Source organism: Anabas testudineus, chromosome 3 (genome assembly GCF_900324465.2).
Source record: "Anabas testudineus chromosome 3, fAnaTes1.2, whole genome shotgun sequence".
NCBI classification, from domain to species: Eukaryota; Metazoa; Chordata; class Actinopteri; order Anabantiformes; family Anabantidae; genus Anabas; species Anabas testudineus.
Window position 1 is genome coordinate 14,601,955 of NC_046612.1, and position 18,497 is coordinate 14,620,451.

The 18,497-nt window shown below is 38.0% G+C and overlaps 1 protein-coding gene across 4 annotated transcripts in view; it reads left to right on the forward strand.

The window, feature by feature from the left end:
- Nucleotides 1-18,497, forward strand: part of LOC113174803 (A disintegrin and metalloproteinase with thrombospondin motifs 7) — a 55,371-nt gene that overhangs the window by 11,102 nt on the left and 25,772 nt on the right. For all 4 annotated transcript variants that reach the window (XM_026378941.1, XM_026378942.1, XM_026378945.1 and 1 more), the window contains exons 4-9: nt 1,257-1,447; nt 4,274-4,357; nt 6,112-6,236; nt 7,695-7,844; nt 9,930-10,073; nt 16,332-16,476. In XM_026378941.1, coding sequence (XP_026234726.1) covers nt 1,257-1,447; nt 4,274-4,357; nt 6,112-6,236; nt 7,695-7,844; nt 9,930-10,073; nt 16,332-16,476 — 839 coding nt within the window. The remainder of the gene's footprint in view (nt 1-1,256; nt 1,448-4,273; nt 4,358-6,111; nt 6,237-7,694; nt 7,845-9,929; nt 10,074-16,331; nt 16,477-18,497) is intronic.

Genomic DNA, 18,497 nt, shown 5'->3' on the forward strand with positions numbered 1-18,497 from the left:
TACGTAGCAGTAGTTACCGTTCAATTTTTTTTTTGCCCGCAAATCACAGCAAAAACTCTTGAGAGTTGTGCAAACACAATTAGTGTCACTGTCCTCAAATACCAACACTAAACCAATTAAATAGCTAAAACTGCAACATGAATGAAATCATTTCATCACAGCATCTTGTAACTGGCATCCATTTTGAAATACTAATTTTTGAACAACAGTTTGGATTGTCATCATGTCTTCATGCCTCCGCCCCTGACTCTGTCAGTGTTTACGTCTGTAGAGAGAACTACGGCTAAATATATAACACGACATGGCAGAGCCCTAATGGGTGACATACAGTAGTGTAAATCCACTATCACAGCAGTATACGGAGTTTCCCTTAGGATTTTTTCAGCAGCAGTGCTGATGTATGTGTGTCCATGATAGTTTCAGAGCCTTTTTAACATGCATTGGTGGAGGGGTAACTTCAGATGACCTCAAAATCATTATAGAGAGCGTAATTCATGTTCACTTATTGAGAGCTTTTGACACTTGAAGGGCTCCTGAGGCCCAGATAATAAATGTAATAAATGTCTGCACTCTCCTGGCCCTTCACTCTCTCCTTTTGTTTTCTCTCCTCCTTGCCTGCTCTGTCTCCCTATTTAGAGAACACATTTAAGCACTTAACGGTGAATTCTAGTGGAACCAATATATATTATTCAGTCTCTTTTCGTAACTCCCAAACATTTACACATTCACATGCAAAAACACAGCTTTACTATCACCAGTTTGCATCTCTACGTTCCCCATCATCTCTTTTGGTTTTAACTTTCACACTTACTGGGAAATTAGTTGCACCAGTTTAGTATAAGTATATATATAGTATACTTGAAGTGTGTGCACCATATGATCAGGATATAAAAAAAATGTTGCAGTCTTTCATGCCATTTGCACATCTTGTGTGCAGGCAAAATAAAGATTTGCAGTGAAATGTGATGTTAAGCCTCAGTCTTAGTCCTCAGCACAACTTTTAAATGACTTCAAACTGGAGGCTTGTTTGGTTACATGTTTGTGCAGGCTCAACAATTTATTTAGCTTCATTAAGTGTCACGTCATGAGCTTTACATGTCAGGTTAAAAAACTGTGATAACTACATACATTTATTTATATGCACAGTAGCGTTTATGGATGAAGCTATTTTTCATTCCTGGTGTGTTATGTTGTCACATGCTGTTCCACAGTAAGACAGTTTTAAATGCTCTGTCTATTTCTATCCTTCATCTCAGATTCCCATCAAACTTTTGAAGACAAACGGGAGCGCTGGGAGCGTCGCCAGCAGAGAAGAAGAAGGAGACTCCGTCAACGCTCAATCAGCAAAGAGAAGTGGGTGGAAACGCTGGTGGTTGCTGACCCCAAAATGGTGCAGCATCATGGGAGCAAAGCAGTGGAAAGCTATATCCTTGCTGTCATGAACATTGTAAGTATGGCACATTAAAAATGAACATTAACATAACATCTGTATGAATTAAAATCCACATGGCTATTTAAAGTTCATGTGTCTGTACAATCTCATATCAAATTGCAAATATTATCGGTTCTTATTATGAGTAACTGAACTGCACATTTAAAGAAAACATTAAAGTATAGTTTCAAAGATTCACATTGATGCAAAAAAGATGAAACTATCCTCACAGGACGTTTGAATACAGAGTTACAGGATATTCCCAAATGTTTTGGATGATACTCCCGCTTCAGACAGTATCACTTTTTCCATCCTCTTGTCAGGTAACATGTTTTTTCCACCCATAACTGCCAACCCCTTAACAATAAAGGTTAGTACCACCTCCTACACAGGGGTTAAATAAACTGATTCGTTGTCTGTAATTGATTAGCACATAAGTGGGTTTTTCCAAAATACAGTCAAGTCTGCTCTGGTATGACCGCAGTGACTGCTAAAAGGGCTATCAAAGGACAGGATATCAGGAAAGGGAATTTACAGACGGCGTAAAGCCCTCGGATCGACTGACCTAACAGACAATAATACATGGAGGAAGCAGCCATTATTCTCTACATCCTCTCTTGATTCTTTTTTTAAGTCCTCTAGACTGCAGCTTTGAAAGGTAAAGGCCCAAACAAAAGCAACCTCTTACCCGTGTTCAAACAATAAGCAAGGGCATCATCTTCCTCAGCCACCAGCTGCTCCATTGTCTCACAGCTGTCTTGAAGTTCCCAACTACAAAAGAGATTTTATTTTATTCCTCTGTACTATATGCACCCAGTGATTATGATTTATACACACACATGAAAGCCAGTATAGTTGACCTGAACAGTAAGAGATTTGATTTCACGAGAACATCCCCAACGACCTTTTACACGATGAACTGATAGTAAATTAATGTACTTTTGGTGGAATATTTATCATTCAAATAAGATGAAAGTATGAACACAATCGTTTTGGGATTAGGTGAGATTGTGCTGTATGTGGGGAAAAGTAGCTTTAAATGGGAGCAGCTCTGTTTTATTCACAAGATACACAATGGAGAGCAAGGATTAATATAGACCTAAAGCATATTGTTAGCGATAAGCTTTAAAATTGCAAAGTGGATTCAGCTCCAAGATGTGCGTCACACATATCTACAAATGAACGTGACGATGAGGGAGAATTAAGTCCTTGATGTGAGTCAAGCTGTTCTGTCTGAAGTGCCTCAGATACACAACTCGCACGTGTGGTTTGATGTGTACATGTTTTTCCCGAAAAATAAGAAAAATGGCAAGAGCTGTTTTTAAAACTCGGTTTATTACTTGAGCTGTCATCAGACATGGTCTTATGAATGCATTTATTTTTAATGGAGAAGAAGATGCTCTCTCCTGCTACAATCTGTAAAGGTTTCGCTTTATAACCACTTACTTTCACTAATTACAGAATTATGGTAGCTTCAGCCGATCTATGGGAAAATATAAGTGAGCAAGACATTTGTGGCGTTGACAACTGAAACCTTTTGTCTAAACTCCAGTTATGAAGCATACGCACACAATGAATAAAGGCCTGTTAAAGTGAAAACCTACATAACTGTAACATGAGTCACAAAACAGAATTAGGATACTTCAACATCTATTTAAAAACTGGAAATGAAGAAAGGGAGCGTAAAGGAATAATAAGCTACATGGTGGCTGGATACTCTAAAGGTCTAAACCATTTCTTGAATGGCTGATGGTTAACGGTGCATCTCAGTGAGTGCTAGGTTGCGGTGACACTGGTGCCAGCTATTTTGCAGCGTTATAATCGGTTCCCTTTCGCCTGTTATATTCCCTTCTTTCTTGCAGTTCTTAGAAGATCACAAGCTCCAGACTTATTTAGATGCACTCACTGTTTATGCTCCATTTAGACAGTTCTTCATTAGGTTTTGATGTTTTGTATCCCAATGGCAAAACCATTCGACCATAACTATCTTATTTTGAAAAAAGAAAAAACGTTAAGGTTTAGGGTGTCGCTTTTTACAGTTAGTTGAGCATAAAGTAAAAATGCAGAGCTGAGGTAAAAACAGTGAAAGATGAACTGTGCAACGTTTTTTTAGTAGTGTACTGTTAGCAAGGGCTTAGACCGACATTGTATAGTTGTATTTTAGACTTCTAAAGGTCTAGCCACAGTCCTCTTTTAATAGCTTTGTGTAATAGCTATCAAGGCTTTCGTGTAGAGAGGTTTGAATACTATACTACTATACTATAATACTCCAATAATTCTGTTTTTCACTGTCCACTAAATAACTCAGATCATTTCATAAATGCTTCATGCACTAAATGAATCAAAATCTCCAAACAGGAGGAAAACATGTTTCTGATGTTTCTTTTAATGTATTTTTAAACACATTATATGTCTTGTGTTTTAGTATGCATTGGTCTTGTAATTGAAATCCAACAAATAACTCACAGATAATTCAGAAGCCGGAGTAATAACTCTAACGTTACTGCAATATTGCACAGTTTCCTTTAAAATATAAAAACGCAATTTCAAGGTCTGATTGTTCAGTTTTTCACAAAAGGAGTTTTAAAATGAATGTTTTAAAAATGTATATTCTTTGTTTTGGAGGATTTATTTCTTGACATATTTCACTGTCTATTGCAGGGCTCATGGCAACTGTTGGCCTTGGTTTCCTGCAGTTATCACACTACAGTATCAGAAAATGCTTAGAGCTATACAGAGCATATATTGTATTCATCAGGCATTATGGTTATTTCCATCTACCCAGTGTCATTGTACTTAGGAATCATGAAATCCAGATGTTTACTGTAGTTTCTTTTTCAGGTGGCAGGTCTGTTTCAAGATGCAAGTATTGGAAACGCAATCAACATTGTAGTTGTTCGACTCATCCTACTGGAGAAAGATGAGGTAAAGCATATAATCAAACGTAATCTAATCAACTTTAGATTACGTTAGATGAACGGGGCGCAGTTGGTAGAGCAGTTGTCTACAAACCACACGGGGGAAGTAATAAAGTATTAGTTATACTAAATATTATTATTACTCGAAAACAAGCAGTTTGGCCTTGAACAAATTAATTATCACCTCTGAAGGTTCTTTCTGTTATGCTGGTTTATGTGACAGACTAAGACTCTTGGGTCTAATAACTTCCTGGAGCCAGGATTAAATGTTGTTTTTACACTTTGGTTTTGGACACTTTAAACAAATGATAACATGATAGATAGAGCTAGGCTAAGGTTTCTTCTCATTTCCAGTCTTTATTCTAAGCTGGCTGCTGGCTGAGCAGTAGCCTCCTCTGTATTTACTGAACTGTAAAAACTCAGTCTTCTCATATAACACTATTCTCTTGGTCTTTGGGATATCTCGACTACAAGTAGCTTATCCAGTAGTTTACGTGTTAGTTAGTTTGTTTTGTAATGCACACACAGTACAAACATGTTTACCTCATTATTTCCATTAGTTTTTTTGGTTTTTGAATGTGAAATAATTTAATAAAAAATGTAGTAAGATAAACAAAGGCCAGTGAATAAATATGCATTCATTTAAGTCTGTGCTGTTTAGGATTCATGGTGCCAGACGAAACATGGTGTATATTATCACTTTCTGTGTAATGAAAAATAAGTGTCTTCATTTGTGTGAAACTATCTTTAAAACACAAAGAAACCTGTGTGTCACTACATTAGCTGTGACTGTCAGGTCTCTGTGTAGCTGGTGTATGGTGGAAATGAATGTGGTTCATACAGTCCCATCCTAGACTGTATGAACCACATTAATTATGGCATTAGTTTAAAATAATTTCCGTTTTCTCATTGTTGGTAGCACTTAACTCTGATCAGATACAACTTACATCTTTGCTCTGTTGTACTTTGCAGCAACTGATGAATGGAGACAATAAACAGAAACAACATTGCACAGCCTTTGCGAACAATGTGTCATTCATATATTAAAGACCCCTCACTTGTATCCTTAATATTGAAGAAAATGACCATTTTAAAGAGATGTAAAAACATGATAAATGTTTCTGTATTTCAGAGCGCACATTGTGCTGTTTATATATATTTTTTATTTTTGGATAGATTTCGAGAAGAAAATTATTTAAAGTAAAAATATATAATTTCTAATTTCACTTCTTTATCTTGTAAATCAAAGGGATTATTTAATAATTGTTCCCTATCCGTGGCTCATTTCGTTGTTTATCCAATTAAACCTTCTTTTTGCTTTTAAATTATCGTCCATATTGATTAAAGTATTTTATGCTCATAGAAAGTGAACATCACAGGCTCCCACTACTTCTTCTCTGTTATTATTAGGAGATTACTAAGGGGAGAAATGTGGCACAGAGAATTTGGTAAATCAGTTTTACCAAAAGCTGTATAGTATAAAACACCATGACATATGATGCTTTTAGCCTTACTTTGGTTTGAATAACGGTTATTAGGACACTCGAAAAGGCACATTGATTTGTGAAAATAGTGATGGCACAATTTAGCTAAGCTTAAAGGTGTTATTTCACAGCCTTTTGCGTCATATGCAACCTGTGTTTTCCTCTTTTCTGTGCACTGGGAAAAGCCCATTTTGGATACTTAAAGTACTTTAAGTGCTAATTTATTTTGATCTATTTGCTGTGTGTTCTCTTCTCTTCGTTTCAATGTGGATAACAGGATGACTTAAAGATTACCCATCATGCTGACAACAGCTTGAACAGCTTTTGTAAGTGGCAAAAGAGACTCAACACGAAAGGAGACGAACACCCGCTGCACCATGATGTAGCAGTTCTGCTCACCAGGTAAATAAAAGGTCAAGTCAATGAGCCGTCTTTCGTTCTCAAGCAGGCATAGTCACGTATTCCAGCACAGTCAATTTGTAATTTGTTTTTATCTTGTCATACCAGGGCAGTTATTGATTTACTGGTTTAATTGTTCACAGAGAGAGAAGGTGAATGGAGCTTACTGACATTTTTATTTTGTTGCCTACAGTTGTCATGTGACCAGCTGCACTAATGAAATCAGATACATGTAATTTACATACTAAATTAAGCTGATTATCAGTCACTGAGAGATGTTCATGTTTGTTCAAGGCTGTATATGTTGTACACTGTCCTTCACCTTACTTTGATGATGAGAACAGCAAGAAAAACACAAATGAAGAAAGAGAATAAGATCAGATTAGGTAGAAATGGGCTCAATGGAAGATCAAGAGGAGAGCGATTTGCAATAGGACATCACGTCAAAGACGAGGATTCGCACTGAATCTAAGGGACCAAAACAACAAATATGTTATCCTGCTTTTTGGTCTTCTTATTTCACTCACTTCCCTTTGATGTATTTCCTTTATCTCTTTCTTCGACTTTCTGTTGACATCGTTTACTCTTTCCTCGCTTTTGATGTTCACATAGACTCGGATATCCTTCATGCTTCCCCTGTCCCCTTCTTCAAGACATGATGGATCACTTCACATCTCTGCTCTGCTCTGCTCTCTCTGTAGCCTTGATTTTACCAAGTTAAATACTTGTACCAAAGATCCCATGTTTTAGTGACTGTACAGTACATCGAACGAACATGTGTTGTCTTAAAACCATCCAAAACAGCCCAGCATACATTTATGTGATTTACTTATTCAGTTAACTAGAAATTTACGCTTTTAGTAATTAATGACAAAGCAATTCATACAACTACTATGTAGAAGTGTACACCCGTGTGCCCTCTATTAATCTCTAAAAAGCCACTTTCACAATGATAAAATGAGTTGTATTAAAAGGAAACCACCAGTATAATACAAATGTACACACACTAATATGAACCCCAGGGGCAACTCTTTACCAGGATTAGACTATATAAACTTAATGAGCGTTCACTGACTGTTGAACTGACTTGTAGTTCATGGACGTCTGATACCTGTTCTGATTTCCAAGTGTCTCCTAATTTTGAATTCTTGTTGGTTAGTGTCCATGCAGTGGAACCACTGAGCTACTAAACTCTGGCAGAGAACGTGTATTCATGGACTAACCAATCATGCAAATTAGAGGTGCTGTGGCGTGGTCTGCATACACTGCACAAGCAGAACGTGCATCTCCTCACTGGCCTGTAGCTTTTGAGACTGGCCCAGTGTCACGACTGGCCCACAGGATGAACAGAAGTCTGCCTTAGAAGGAAACACTGCATTTATTAAATTGAATAATGTAATCAATATACTGCTATTTAACAGATATATCTGACACACAACACTCCACCTTCACTTTTCACAGGAAGGACATCTGTTCTGCCATCAATATGCCTTGTGAGACTCTTGGTTTGTCCCACGTGGCAGGGATGTGTCAGCTACATCGTAGTTGCAGCATTAATGAGGACACGGGTCTCCCACTGGCCTTCACTGTGGCACATGAGCTGGGACACAAGTAAGGATTCACTGCTTTATGATCCCGTCATTACATAATCAGCTAGGTGCTAAAACCTCAGGAAAAAAACTTTCAGGATGGGAACTACATTTTGGAAACATATTCACATTTAAGGTTCTGCAATGTGTAGACCAGGGGCGGTTCCATGATTTCACCCTTAGGGGGGTGTAAGCCCTCACAACTGCATAACATCACTACTGCTGTAGATATTTAAATGTGTTGTCAGTTTTTGTGTATGGTTGATTTTCTTTCATATGTTTCAGTTTTACAGTGTTTTCAACTCTCATTTTGGAAACTGTTTATCTGCCAAATGGGACATCCACATTCAGGAAGGGACAGAATACAAAAAATAAAAAACTTATATTTTCAATATATTTTGATATTTTGATAGTTGTTCATTTTAGGGGGGATGAAATGACTAAAAAGAGTCTAGAACCGCCCCTGTTGTAGACGCACATTGCAAATATTTTAGGGACCGGTTATAAAATAGTGTTTGCTTAAGGGTCATTTCCTGGAATGATGTAACAGCAGAGTGGCTATTTAAAGGTAATAAATGACTTTTTCTTCCTTTATCAGAAAGAAACAAACACAGCACATAAAACAAAAACATATTCCAGACTCAATCTCAAAACAGAGATAAAACACAGACTGCCTAACGCATTTTATGAAATCATTACATTTTTATGTAAATTAAGGTACATTTATAAAGTAAGCCAAAGGGTCATTACACTATGCCAGAGAACATGAAAAAACTCAAATGGAAATTGGCAGGAGATTTATTTTGGTCAGTGGAAACATTAAATAGTTTGGATCAGTTGGGGTTTAGCGTGTTTGGTATTGACCTGGCCACGACTGAAGCAGTCAAGGTGTGAATGAACTGATATGATACTACATGAGTGCAAAATGTGTCAGAGAGATTATAGATGGCATGGCACTATAAATCCTGGTATATATATATCCACATACCGACTGGAGAGTAATTTGTAACATGACAATAATTCCAAACACACTGCAAACATCACACAAAGCATTAAAAAATGGAAAATAAAAGCTATGACCTGACCATATTCTGCCACTGTAGCTGTACACTTTTTTATTGTCATTTAAAATGTTTTAACTAAAGCTATCTTCTAATTTATGCTTATATGCAGTATATACTGTAAATCACAATGTAGATATGTTAACTCAAACATATTAACTAAAGATGGAAATAATTATCAAAAAAATAAAGGTTTACACACACACACACACACACACACACACACACACGTTGTAACACATTCAATTATTATTTTGTTTCGTCTATATTCGTCTTCTTTTTGTGATTTACTTGAGGATACATATGGTAAAAGTGACTTTCTCCTTCCTTCTCCCACAATGAGCGAAATACAACTACTGTTTACAACAGGTAGTATTGTGTAGTGGCTCATTTTTATACTGAGGATGTGAATATTTTGAGGTAAAGAAACTGTTCCATGATCCAGACGCGGAGGCTTTCTAATCAGCTGCTAGCAGAGCTTCAGATTGTAAAGTGATGCATTATTCCAGGAAACAGCAGAAAAAGGGAACTTTATTATAACCAGACATAATCTAAGTTTCACTGTGTAGTTTAAATTCCTATTTATGCATAAAGCCAGCAGCCATTTAGTCATTAGCTGAAATAAAGAGGATTAATTTCACTGTAGGCTTCAACTGTAACTCGCATCCATTACTAGAAATGCTTTGTCCAAATCAGCAGCATCGTTCCCACAGCAGCTGTTGCTGTTATTGCTGAGCCTCCTACACTGAAAGATCAAGAAGTATTCATAACGCCACCACAGCCTTTGAAGATGCAGATGTTGAATATAATTGTCTCCAGTTAAATGGGACGTCTGAGATTGTTTACCGTCTTTTATTGCAGTGCCTTTGTGGCTCACCGCAGCTGCACTCGCAGCAAAGAAGAGAAATGTTAAATGTTGACATCTACTGACTCACTATCCATGTTCAGTACATACACTACATGTGCATGTTTGGTTGGTGGGTAACTTTACCTTGTGCCCACTCACTCTAATTGCCCTCTTTGTGGGATGTGCTTTTGTGTCACAGCTTTGGGATTCCGCACGACGGCAGCGGTAATGACTGTGAACCCATTGGGAAACAACCTTTCATCATGTCTCCACAGCTCCTGTACGGCACGTCGCTGCCCAGGTGGTCACGCTGCAGTCGCCAGCATATCACCCGCTTCCTGGAGTGAGTGCTACATATGCTGCATATTAGTGTAATGAGTTGTTATCCATAGTGACAAAAAGTGACAAAGTGGATTTCCATGACTGTAATTGATGGCACAAGGGACGGAGCAATCCAAACTCAGGGTATCTGCCAATACCAAGCAGTGGTTTAATGCTGTTGGGTATTGACGAGTACTCTCTGTTTCCTAAATCGAATACGTCTCACTGAGAGAAGTGTTACACCACCTCAGTAAGTGGAATCACAGGGGTCAGTCTCTTATTAACAATGTGTGTTTTGTGCATATTCCTCCAGTTTCCTCCATATATGCTGCTTTCCTTCTGCAGTCCAAAGACATGCAATTAGAGTAATTGATGTTTTTGAATTGTCCGTACAGTAGGTGTGATTGGTTGTCTGTATATCAACCCACGGACACTTCGAAGCTCACTGTGGCTCATTTACAGTACAATTCAAAGTTTTTCTTGTTCAATGAGCACTATCTCACTCAAACAAATATGAAATCAGGTTTAAAATTTCTAATGTCAGTTAATATAAAGCTTTAAGATACAGTATGAATACTAATCTTTTGACGTGCTTGTTCATACCCTGATTTATATGTATGTCACCGTATACTGTGATTATGCTTCAGCTGAATTATTATCTTATCCTAACCTGTGAGTAGAGGTGCTATTGTGTTCAGCTATTTAAATACATATAGCGCACAGTTCCTGCTGGATTACTGCTCTGTGTATATATACAGACCTTACAATCAACACTAAGCTTCTGTGAACAATAGTGCTCCGAGCGGTGTCAGCTTGTTCTTGGCTTGTTTCCACAGCTCCTAATTTAACCACTTACTCTACATAATGCTGCTCTCCAAAACACTGACCTGCTAAACTGCAACCTACTGTCACTGTGCTATTTTATCTACAGTTGTTAAAAGATTGTCAGTCATAAGTTGTAGTGACCTTCTCATTATGTTAGATATTTATTGAGCTCTATTAATCAAAAATATGAAAAACATTTTCCCATGCTGAAAAAAAGAGGAGAAAAACTTTGAATTGACACATGATGTCTTATTGAATGCTTTATTATATGATGTTAACACGCGGTGGCATGTCAGGTCATAAAATCCTGACTAAAGAAAATACAGTTTCTTTAAACAATTATACTTTTATATGTTATCCACAGAGGAGCAGCGGAGATTGTTTAGACCAGTTAGGTCCCAACTGGTTTATGCACGCACACACATACAAACAGGAAGACTCACAGTGAGCGGAGACAGCTGCTGACAACTCTGCACACAGAAGTCCCATACTTCATGTTATCACACACAGAATACAGATAATAAGTACTGTATGAAGTTATATCCAATTATAGATGGCAAGGAATATGCTAAAATAAAGTTTTGTTATACGTTGCACGGTGTGCATGATCATAGGTCATTATTTGGGTCTGATTTATGAAGTTAGTCAAAGTACTGTGTGTGTCTGTCAGGTACATTACACAGTGTGCTGCTTCTGTCACACTTGCACTGTGATTCTGGTGTCAACAAGACGTGTTGAATGTCTGAAATATTTCACTACAGTTGCCCCAGTTTCTCAGCTCTGAGCATCTGGAATGCATTTAGTGGGTGTTCAGCTACTTGTCAGCATCGTAGCTTCTTGACTCCACTGTGGAAAGAAAGGCCGCAGGGCAATATTTACACTCGTGGGAGGTAGTTACACAAAGGCTACTGGTTTGTGTGTGCATGTGGGAGACAGACTGAGCTGCTTCCGCGCTTATAAGCACTGTTTTCCACACAGTTTCAGACGAGCATTTTCATCTAGAAGTAACTGTCCTGACCATATTGTGAAGGACTGTAACTATTATTTTTTGCATGTTGTTTAAGGATCCTGCTTAAAGTAAATCTGTGGCTTAACAGAATTACTTGGTTTAGACTTTGCTGTATTTGTTCAATAAATGAAATATCTGACAAGTCAAACCTTCTCGTGGGACTAGATAAGACATTTAAATAAAGAATTACTCTTCTGGGGAGCTTGAATAGCTGTTTTCAATTAAATATGAGTCCATTAAATAATGATTGAGATGTCACACATACACTTGGTTTCAGACAAATTTTCCAGTTGTCTTTTTACATTTCAGTTTTATTTCCCTTCATTTGATATGTGTAACCACATAACTGTGGGTTGCACACTGGTGACCTACACTTTCTACTGTAGCCTACCAGAATGGGAAAAAAATAAATCTATAATTTCTAAGTGTTAACTCCGACTAGACTGAGGTAATATCACCACTCAAAGGAAAAGAGATTATCATTACTGTATGTCTTCTTACCACGCACCTCCCTCTCGGCTTGCATGCATCTGTTTTTGTCTTCTTCTTCTCTTTCCTGTCTTTTGACCTGCAGCTGCTCCAAAAACCTGCGATGATCATTTTCTTCACAAGACTTGACTTGACTGATATTTGTCTTCCAATATATTTTCTAAAAGGCAGAATTTCTATCCTACTTTGCTTGTTTTATCTCCTTCACTGACTGCAGGACAAGGCTTCTATTGTACTCATGTAGCTTCACAGGGTCGATCCGTAGGTGTCATTTTATGTGGAATGTAGAAGGTCATACTGCGCTGAGTGGTTTAGATACTATCACATAGATGGCCTACTCATTAATAGAGTAACTCTTTGATGTCCAGAGCCCAACTAGAAAAAAAACCCTCATTTCAACTCATTTCAAGTTATTGTAATTGCTCCATAGAGGAACTAATGATGTCGAAACAATTACAGCCCGTCACACATTACACCTCACACATTTCATAGCATATTTGTAGTTGGATTCAGCAAAGAGTTAATTAATTGGCACAAACATTTCCAGGAAGGCTGGCATTGACAAAGGCTGCAGCAGAATCTAATTTGCCTTCTGAGCTGCCTTTCAGTCCAGAGTCAGTCATGGAGAACATTTTAATTGCTGCTGTTCAAGTCAGTCAGTGTGGGGTCATCTCATATTGATGATTTTGTTGTTATGTAGTAAACAATCAGCCTCAATTTCTATGTTTTTATTATTTACGTTAATTCCACTTTTGCTAAAAATATATTATCATAAATGATTTATGCAGTTCAGGAACCTGCCATTTAAAGCTGTTTTAATATAATATATCAAATAATTGTGTGTTATTTAAAAGGGTAGCTTGTAATGACACTAACAGACTCTCTTCACTTCCAGATACATAGAAGCTCAGAATCCATCAGTTCATTTTTTTGTGTACAGCCCACAGCTGAAGTGGTTTAGCCTGCTGTCCGCTGCTCTTACAGTCAGTGCAGTTTTCAGATTAAACCCACTGGGTCCAACACCACACAGCAGTTAGTTAGCAACTAGCTGGGGAACAAGAGCCAGCTATTTCCCACCAGAGTTGGTAACCAGACAAGTGACTACTAGAATTACTTTCATTGGTTTAGAAACTGGAGACATGTTTAGAAACACGTCCCCTGTTTCATTGCTAATGTTCCCTGTCTGTCTGCCAGAAGTGTAAATAGGCATTTTTCCCCAACATTATAGGAAGATGCTTGTTTTCAGTTTGATGGATCAAGGAAAAATGAGAAGGGACAGTTTTCACACAACGTAATCTTTTTATTCCCACTGTGCACACAAAATTGGGGAGAATGTCCTGTGTGAGTTATTTACATCTTTCTAGTAGCAGCACAGCCCAGTGGTTCAACTACAGCTTTTCACTTTAAGTGTTTAGTCACACACTGTAAATAATGTAGCTGGCTCCATTAAGAGTTACAGCATCACTTGGCCAGATGGTAAATTTAAACATGCTCACTTTAGGCTCATTTTCAACAAAACTTGAAAGGCTGGGAACGTCGCGCACTGATAAAAGGCCAACACTTACATTTGGCAGCTCCAGTGAAAGTCAGCTGTGACACGTTCACATATTTAATTTTAATGTGATATTGTTATCATCAGGATGGTCTCGAGTCATTGATCCATTCAGCATATGTTCTTTTACATCCAAATGGGTTCTATTATACCTGTGTGTCTTAATAGGTAGTGAAGGACTTTTCGTCTTTGTAATAATACTGTCAGATCAGGACAAACCCTACCCCGGGCCTTTTTGTCTTGAGCTTTAGCAGTGGGGGACTCTATAAGGTCATTTAATTGAAATTCATATCAGAAACATTTCTTTAATGACCACAGGTTCATCATAACCACATTAGACATCTCGTTATAGAGATTTATTTTGTAGTAACGGCCCCGAAGGCTTAAATGATTGTATCTGTACAAGAATGAACTCTGTTCTATGATTAAGAGGACATTAACTGATCTCACATGTGTGTGTATATCTATCGATCGATCTATCTCTCTATCTCTATCTCTCTATCTCTCTATCTCTTTATCTCTCTATCTATCTATCTCTCTATCTATCTATCTCTCTATCTCTCTATCTCTCTATCTCTCTGTGTATGTGGAGTGAAGACCTAATCGTCTGCTGTCTTGCCGTTCTTCAGGGAATTGACAAACTGTCTCATTTATGTTATTTCTTTTCATGACATGTTTTTGGAAAACAGTTCTTTTCAGTGATTGCTCCTGTTTCATTGAGATGATACAGTAAGATAGAAAATGTAGAATCCAATTTAATTTTCGTTAGTTGAACCATCTTTTTTTTTTTTTTTACACTATTTATTTGCATATTTCCTATTATGCTACGGCAGTAATGGCTGCATCGCTGTAGAACCCAAGACATCAATCAGCTGGCAGATTAATGTGTAGGTGAAGGAGGGTTTGATCAATGCTGATGAGATTGCACATGGATTCAATCTGTGGAAGGTGGCGCAAACTTCACCTTATGTGTAGGTCATATCATTATTATTGCTGTTATTGACAAATGGATGTAAGAAACAAGTCAATACATACAACTATGTAATAATAATATGATGGGTCACTGAGGTTTTTTGCATGTTCCATCAATATTGAATGTTTAATCAATATAAATTAAACTTCCGTCAAAATCTAATCAAATCATATATTTGTATAGTCCACTGTCAGGGTTTTAGTTTTTCAAAATATGAGCTCACATTAGAGGATATCTGCCACATACTGCTGTGTCAAACTGCTTTTAATCAAGTCTTTTTTTTTTTTTAACAGGTGACTTAATTGAATCTGCAGCTTTTAATTAGGTACTTCTAATGTACGGTAGTTTTGATTGAATGTGATTGTCTCTGCTGAGCATGTTAACCAATGCTGAAGCAATATCGCTGTGATTTACATAAATCGTTATTGCTCATTTGTCCCGCACTTCTGTTGTTTGAAGATAGATACAGAACCAATCAAAACAACGAGCTATAATCTTGAATATTTAAATCCAGTTTGTGCAGGTCTGTGCTGTCCAGTCAGGTTTTCGAAGCACTCAACACACATTCAAATGAGATACAAGTAACTGGATGTTCCAACTCTTTTCTTTCATTATTTAGGTGTACACACTTGCCTCATGTTACCCCTTATCAGCACACACACACACATTACACAGTCACTGTTTTAGTCCTGGGCAGGTCCATGCCAAACCTGCTGGACACCACCTGACCTAAACAAGCCTATTTTGGTTTCATCTCACCAAAAACTGTGGTGCCAGTATTCAGTGCGATTCCTGGCAGAGTTTAATCTCACGAGTTTGGGCCATTTTGACAGCAGTGATTTTCTTCTTGGATGCCGTCTATCAGACACTTCACCATCAGTCTGTCAACACACAGCTGTGTAAACTGTGAATTGTGTGCGGCGTCATTTATTTTTCTGGAATAGTCCACGAACCTGTGTTGTTTAGCTTTATGCCATTGCTGTTACATTGCTATGTTTCTTGGCATATTAACACCACCCATGAGCAGAGCTGTTTGTGTGTCATACCTGTTTGTATTCTTACTGGACTCACTGCTCCATAGCACTGATAGTGGTCCAACACCAAGGGCTAGATGTGCTGTATATCCAAGCTCTTTACTTCATTGAGACAGTGTTTGTATTTAATATAGGATAACTGCACTAATCTGGTGTTAATGTGGTAGTTTACAAAATTCTTGTTCACTTTCTTTACTATGGGGCGGCTCAACAGCATTTTGTAGTAAGGCCACACAGCCTGTCAGAGCAGACCAGTGTATTACATTTGAGGAACAGTGATACAGGATTGTACTGTGCATATATAACAAGGAAACCTTTAAGTTTCTTTGTTACTGTTCTCACCAGACTCTTGTTTTTTTCTTTTCAACCATTCCCCCCCTCCACCCAATCCCTCACAGCCGCGGCTGGGGCTGGTGCCTTGATGATACCCCGGTGAAGGATAAGCTGTCTCTGAGCACGGTGCTTCCTGGGGTTCTGTACAGTGCCACTCATCAGTGCCGGCTGCAGTATGGATCTGGCTCCCGGCTCTGTGATGACATGGACGTAAGACCATCCATAAAAACAAACGCATCAAATCCTGTGATCTTGTGTGTTTAGATTCTTACATCTTGGCTGCAAATTCAGAATTATTCCACTTTACAAAAAATCACTGCAGCCAGACCATTTGAATAAGCCTCAAGTAGCCCTACACCCCTACTGTGGTCATCACTATCAACACACACCTTGTCACCATTTTGGGAGTGAATAATGTCTTGATGATGGGTTTGATCTTATCCAATAATGATGACTGGTCTTAGTTCAGTTTTAAATCCAGACTTGGAAAACTAGCTCCTTCTATGCTTTGTGTTGTAATGATAGATTAATAGGTCTGACAACACAACAAGTTGGTACAATGTGTTGTTTGAACTCTATGGAAAACACAAATGTTTACAGTTGTTCTGAGTAGTTGCATTTGAAAACTGAATGAATAGCCAACAGTACAAAGCTGGACATGCATTTTAAATATGAGGCTAATGTTCAAATGTTTTCAGACCTCTTCTCCTCGAAGGCATTCCTAGTGCCACAAATGGTCAAAGAGAGTTGAGAGAGGTCAAAGCCTATTTTTTTACTGCTCCACAGAACTGGCCAATCAGCTGGGGTGTGACATGGGTGCGAAAGTCTGATTGTTTGTTTGGGAAAGTTACAGACCCCCTTTATCTGACATTAAAAAGTAGTGGGAGGAGGGGATTTCTGAAGCTGTTCCCTCATTCAATAAACACACAGGACAGGACTGATGGATTATACTGGAACTTGAATAGCCACATGTGTTTTTCTAAGGTCATCAGCAGCAGACAGACTGTAGTCTGTATTTTCATACCACAGAAACCATTTCTCTCTGTATTCATCATGACACGAGCTGGATTTATGTCCACTGCTGTAGAAGCCAAGCACACATCTTACTGTGGCTGCACTTATTAACATGGGTCACACATACACGAGGTAATTACAGTGACTGAGGTGATTAACAAGCATATGATTAACAAGACTTGAACCAGTGTCAGTATTCAAGCTCACTGACTTAGTTTGATCTATGGATTTGCTGCACAAACGTTTTTTGTCACGGGGTTTGACATAATGTAGACTGGCTCCTTTAGGGAGGTCTTTGTTGTTTTTAGTGTGTAGCATAAGAACGTTACATCAGGCTAGAGCAATGAAGCTTGGACAGATCCAGACCACACACACGCACACAGTATATAACTTGTACCAACACAGAGTCTCCATAAATACAATTTGTTGCTGGTTTTACAGCTGTGAGATGTTTACAGATTTACAACACTAGTTTGGCTGGAGGTCCAGTCCAGTCATAAAAGTCACACAGTTTGAGTTGAAAATATTAAGTTTCTTCTGTAGCACTGTCACCAGCTACTTCCAGTTTAAGTTAAAACTAATTATTTACAGTATGTTCGAGCTCAGTGTTTCTCACCTACAGTTACTGTGTGTATCCTTGAGGCCTAACTGATGCATTGGATGCACTTTTTTTCTCACAAAATATTTGCAAAGCGTTTTTACTCTATGTACAAATACTGTACATAGTTCTACTGCTGTAAAGTAAAATCCTTCAAAAATGTTGTTGAAGTTACAGTATTGAGATACCCAAGACAGAATATTTTAGATCTAATCAGAAATTATCTAGTTTCTTTGTCCTGGTAATACTGGAGCTGCTTTTGTGACTGAGCTTTAAACATGAGGTGTGCAGCCAGAGGAGCATGTCCGGGCAAGGTATCCGCTCAGGAGAATCTGATCCTGTTGTGGGCTCTATGATCTGTTTTGGAGGCACAAGTCTTTCAAAATTCCTGTGCAGCTTGAAGATTTGGCACCGTGACCTTTTCTTTTCTTTTTAGAAGAATTGAGAATCAATATGTATTTGCGAGTCAGAATGTGTGCATTAATTAACACACGTTTGACTTTTTTGGGTCAAATACACTTTCAGTTTTCACCATTATGAACATCTCCTCCCTTGTGTTTCTATTATTCATATTTGTTATTGTTACTTTTACATTCTGAGTTCTCTGGTGGCTCTGAGA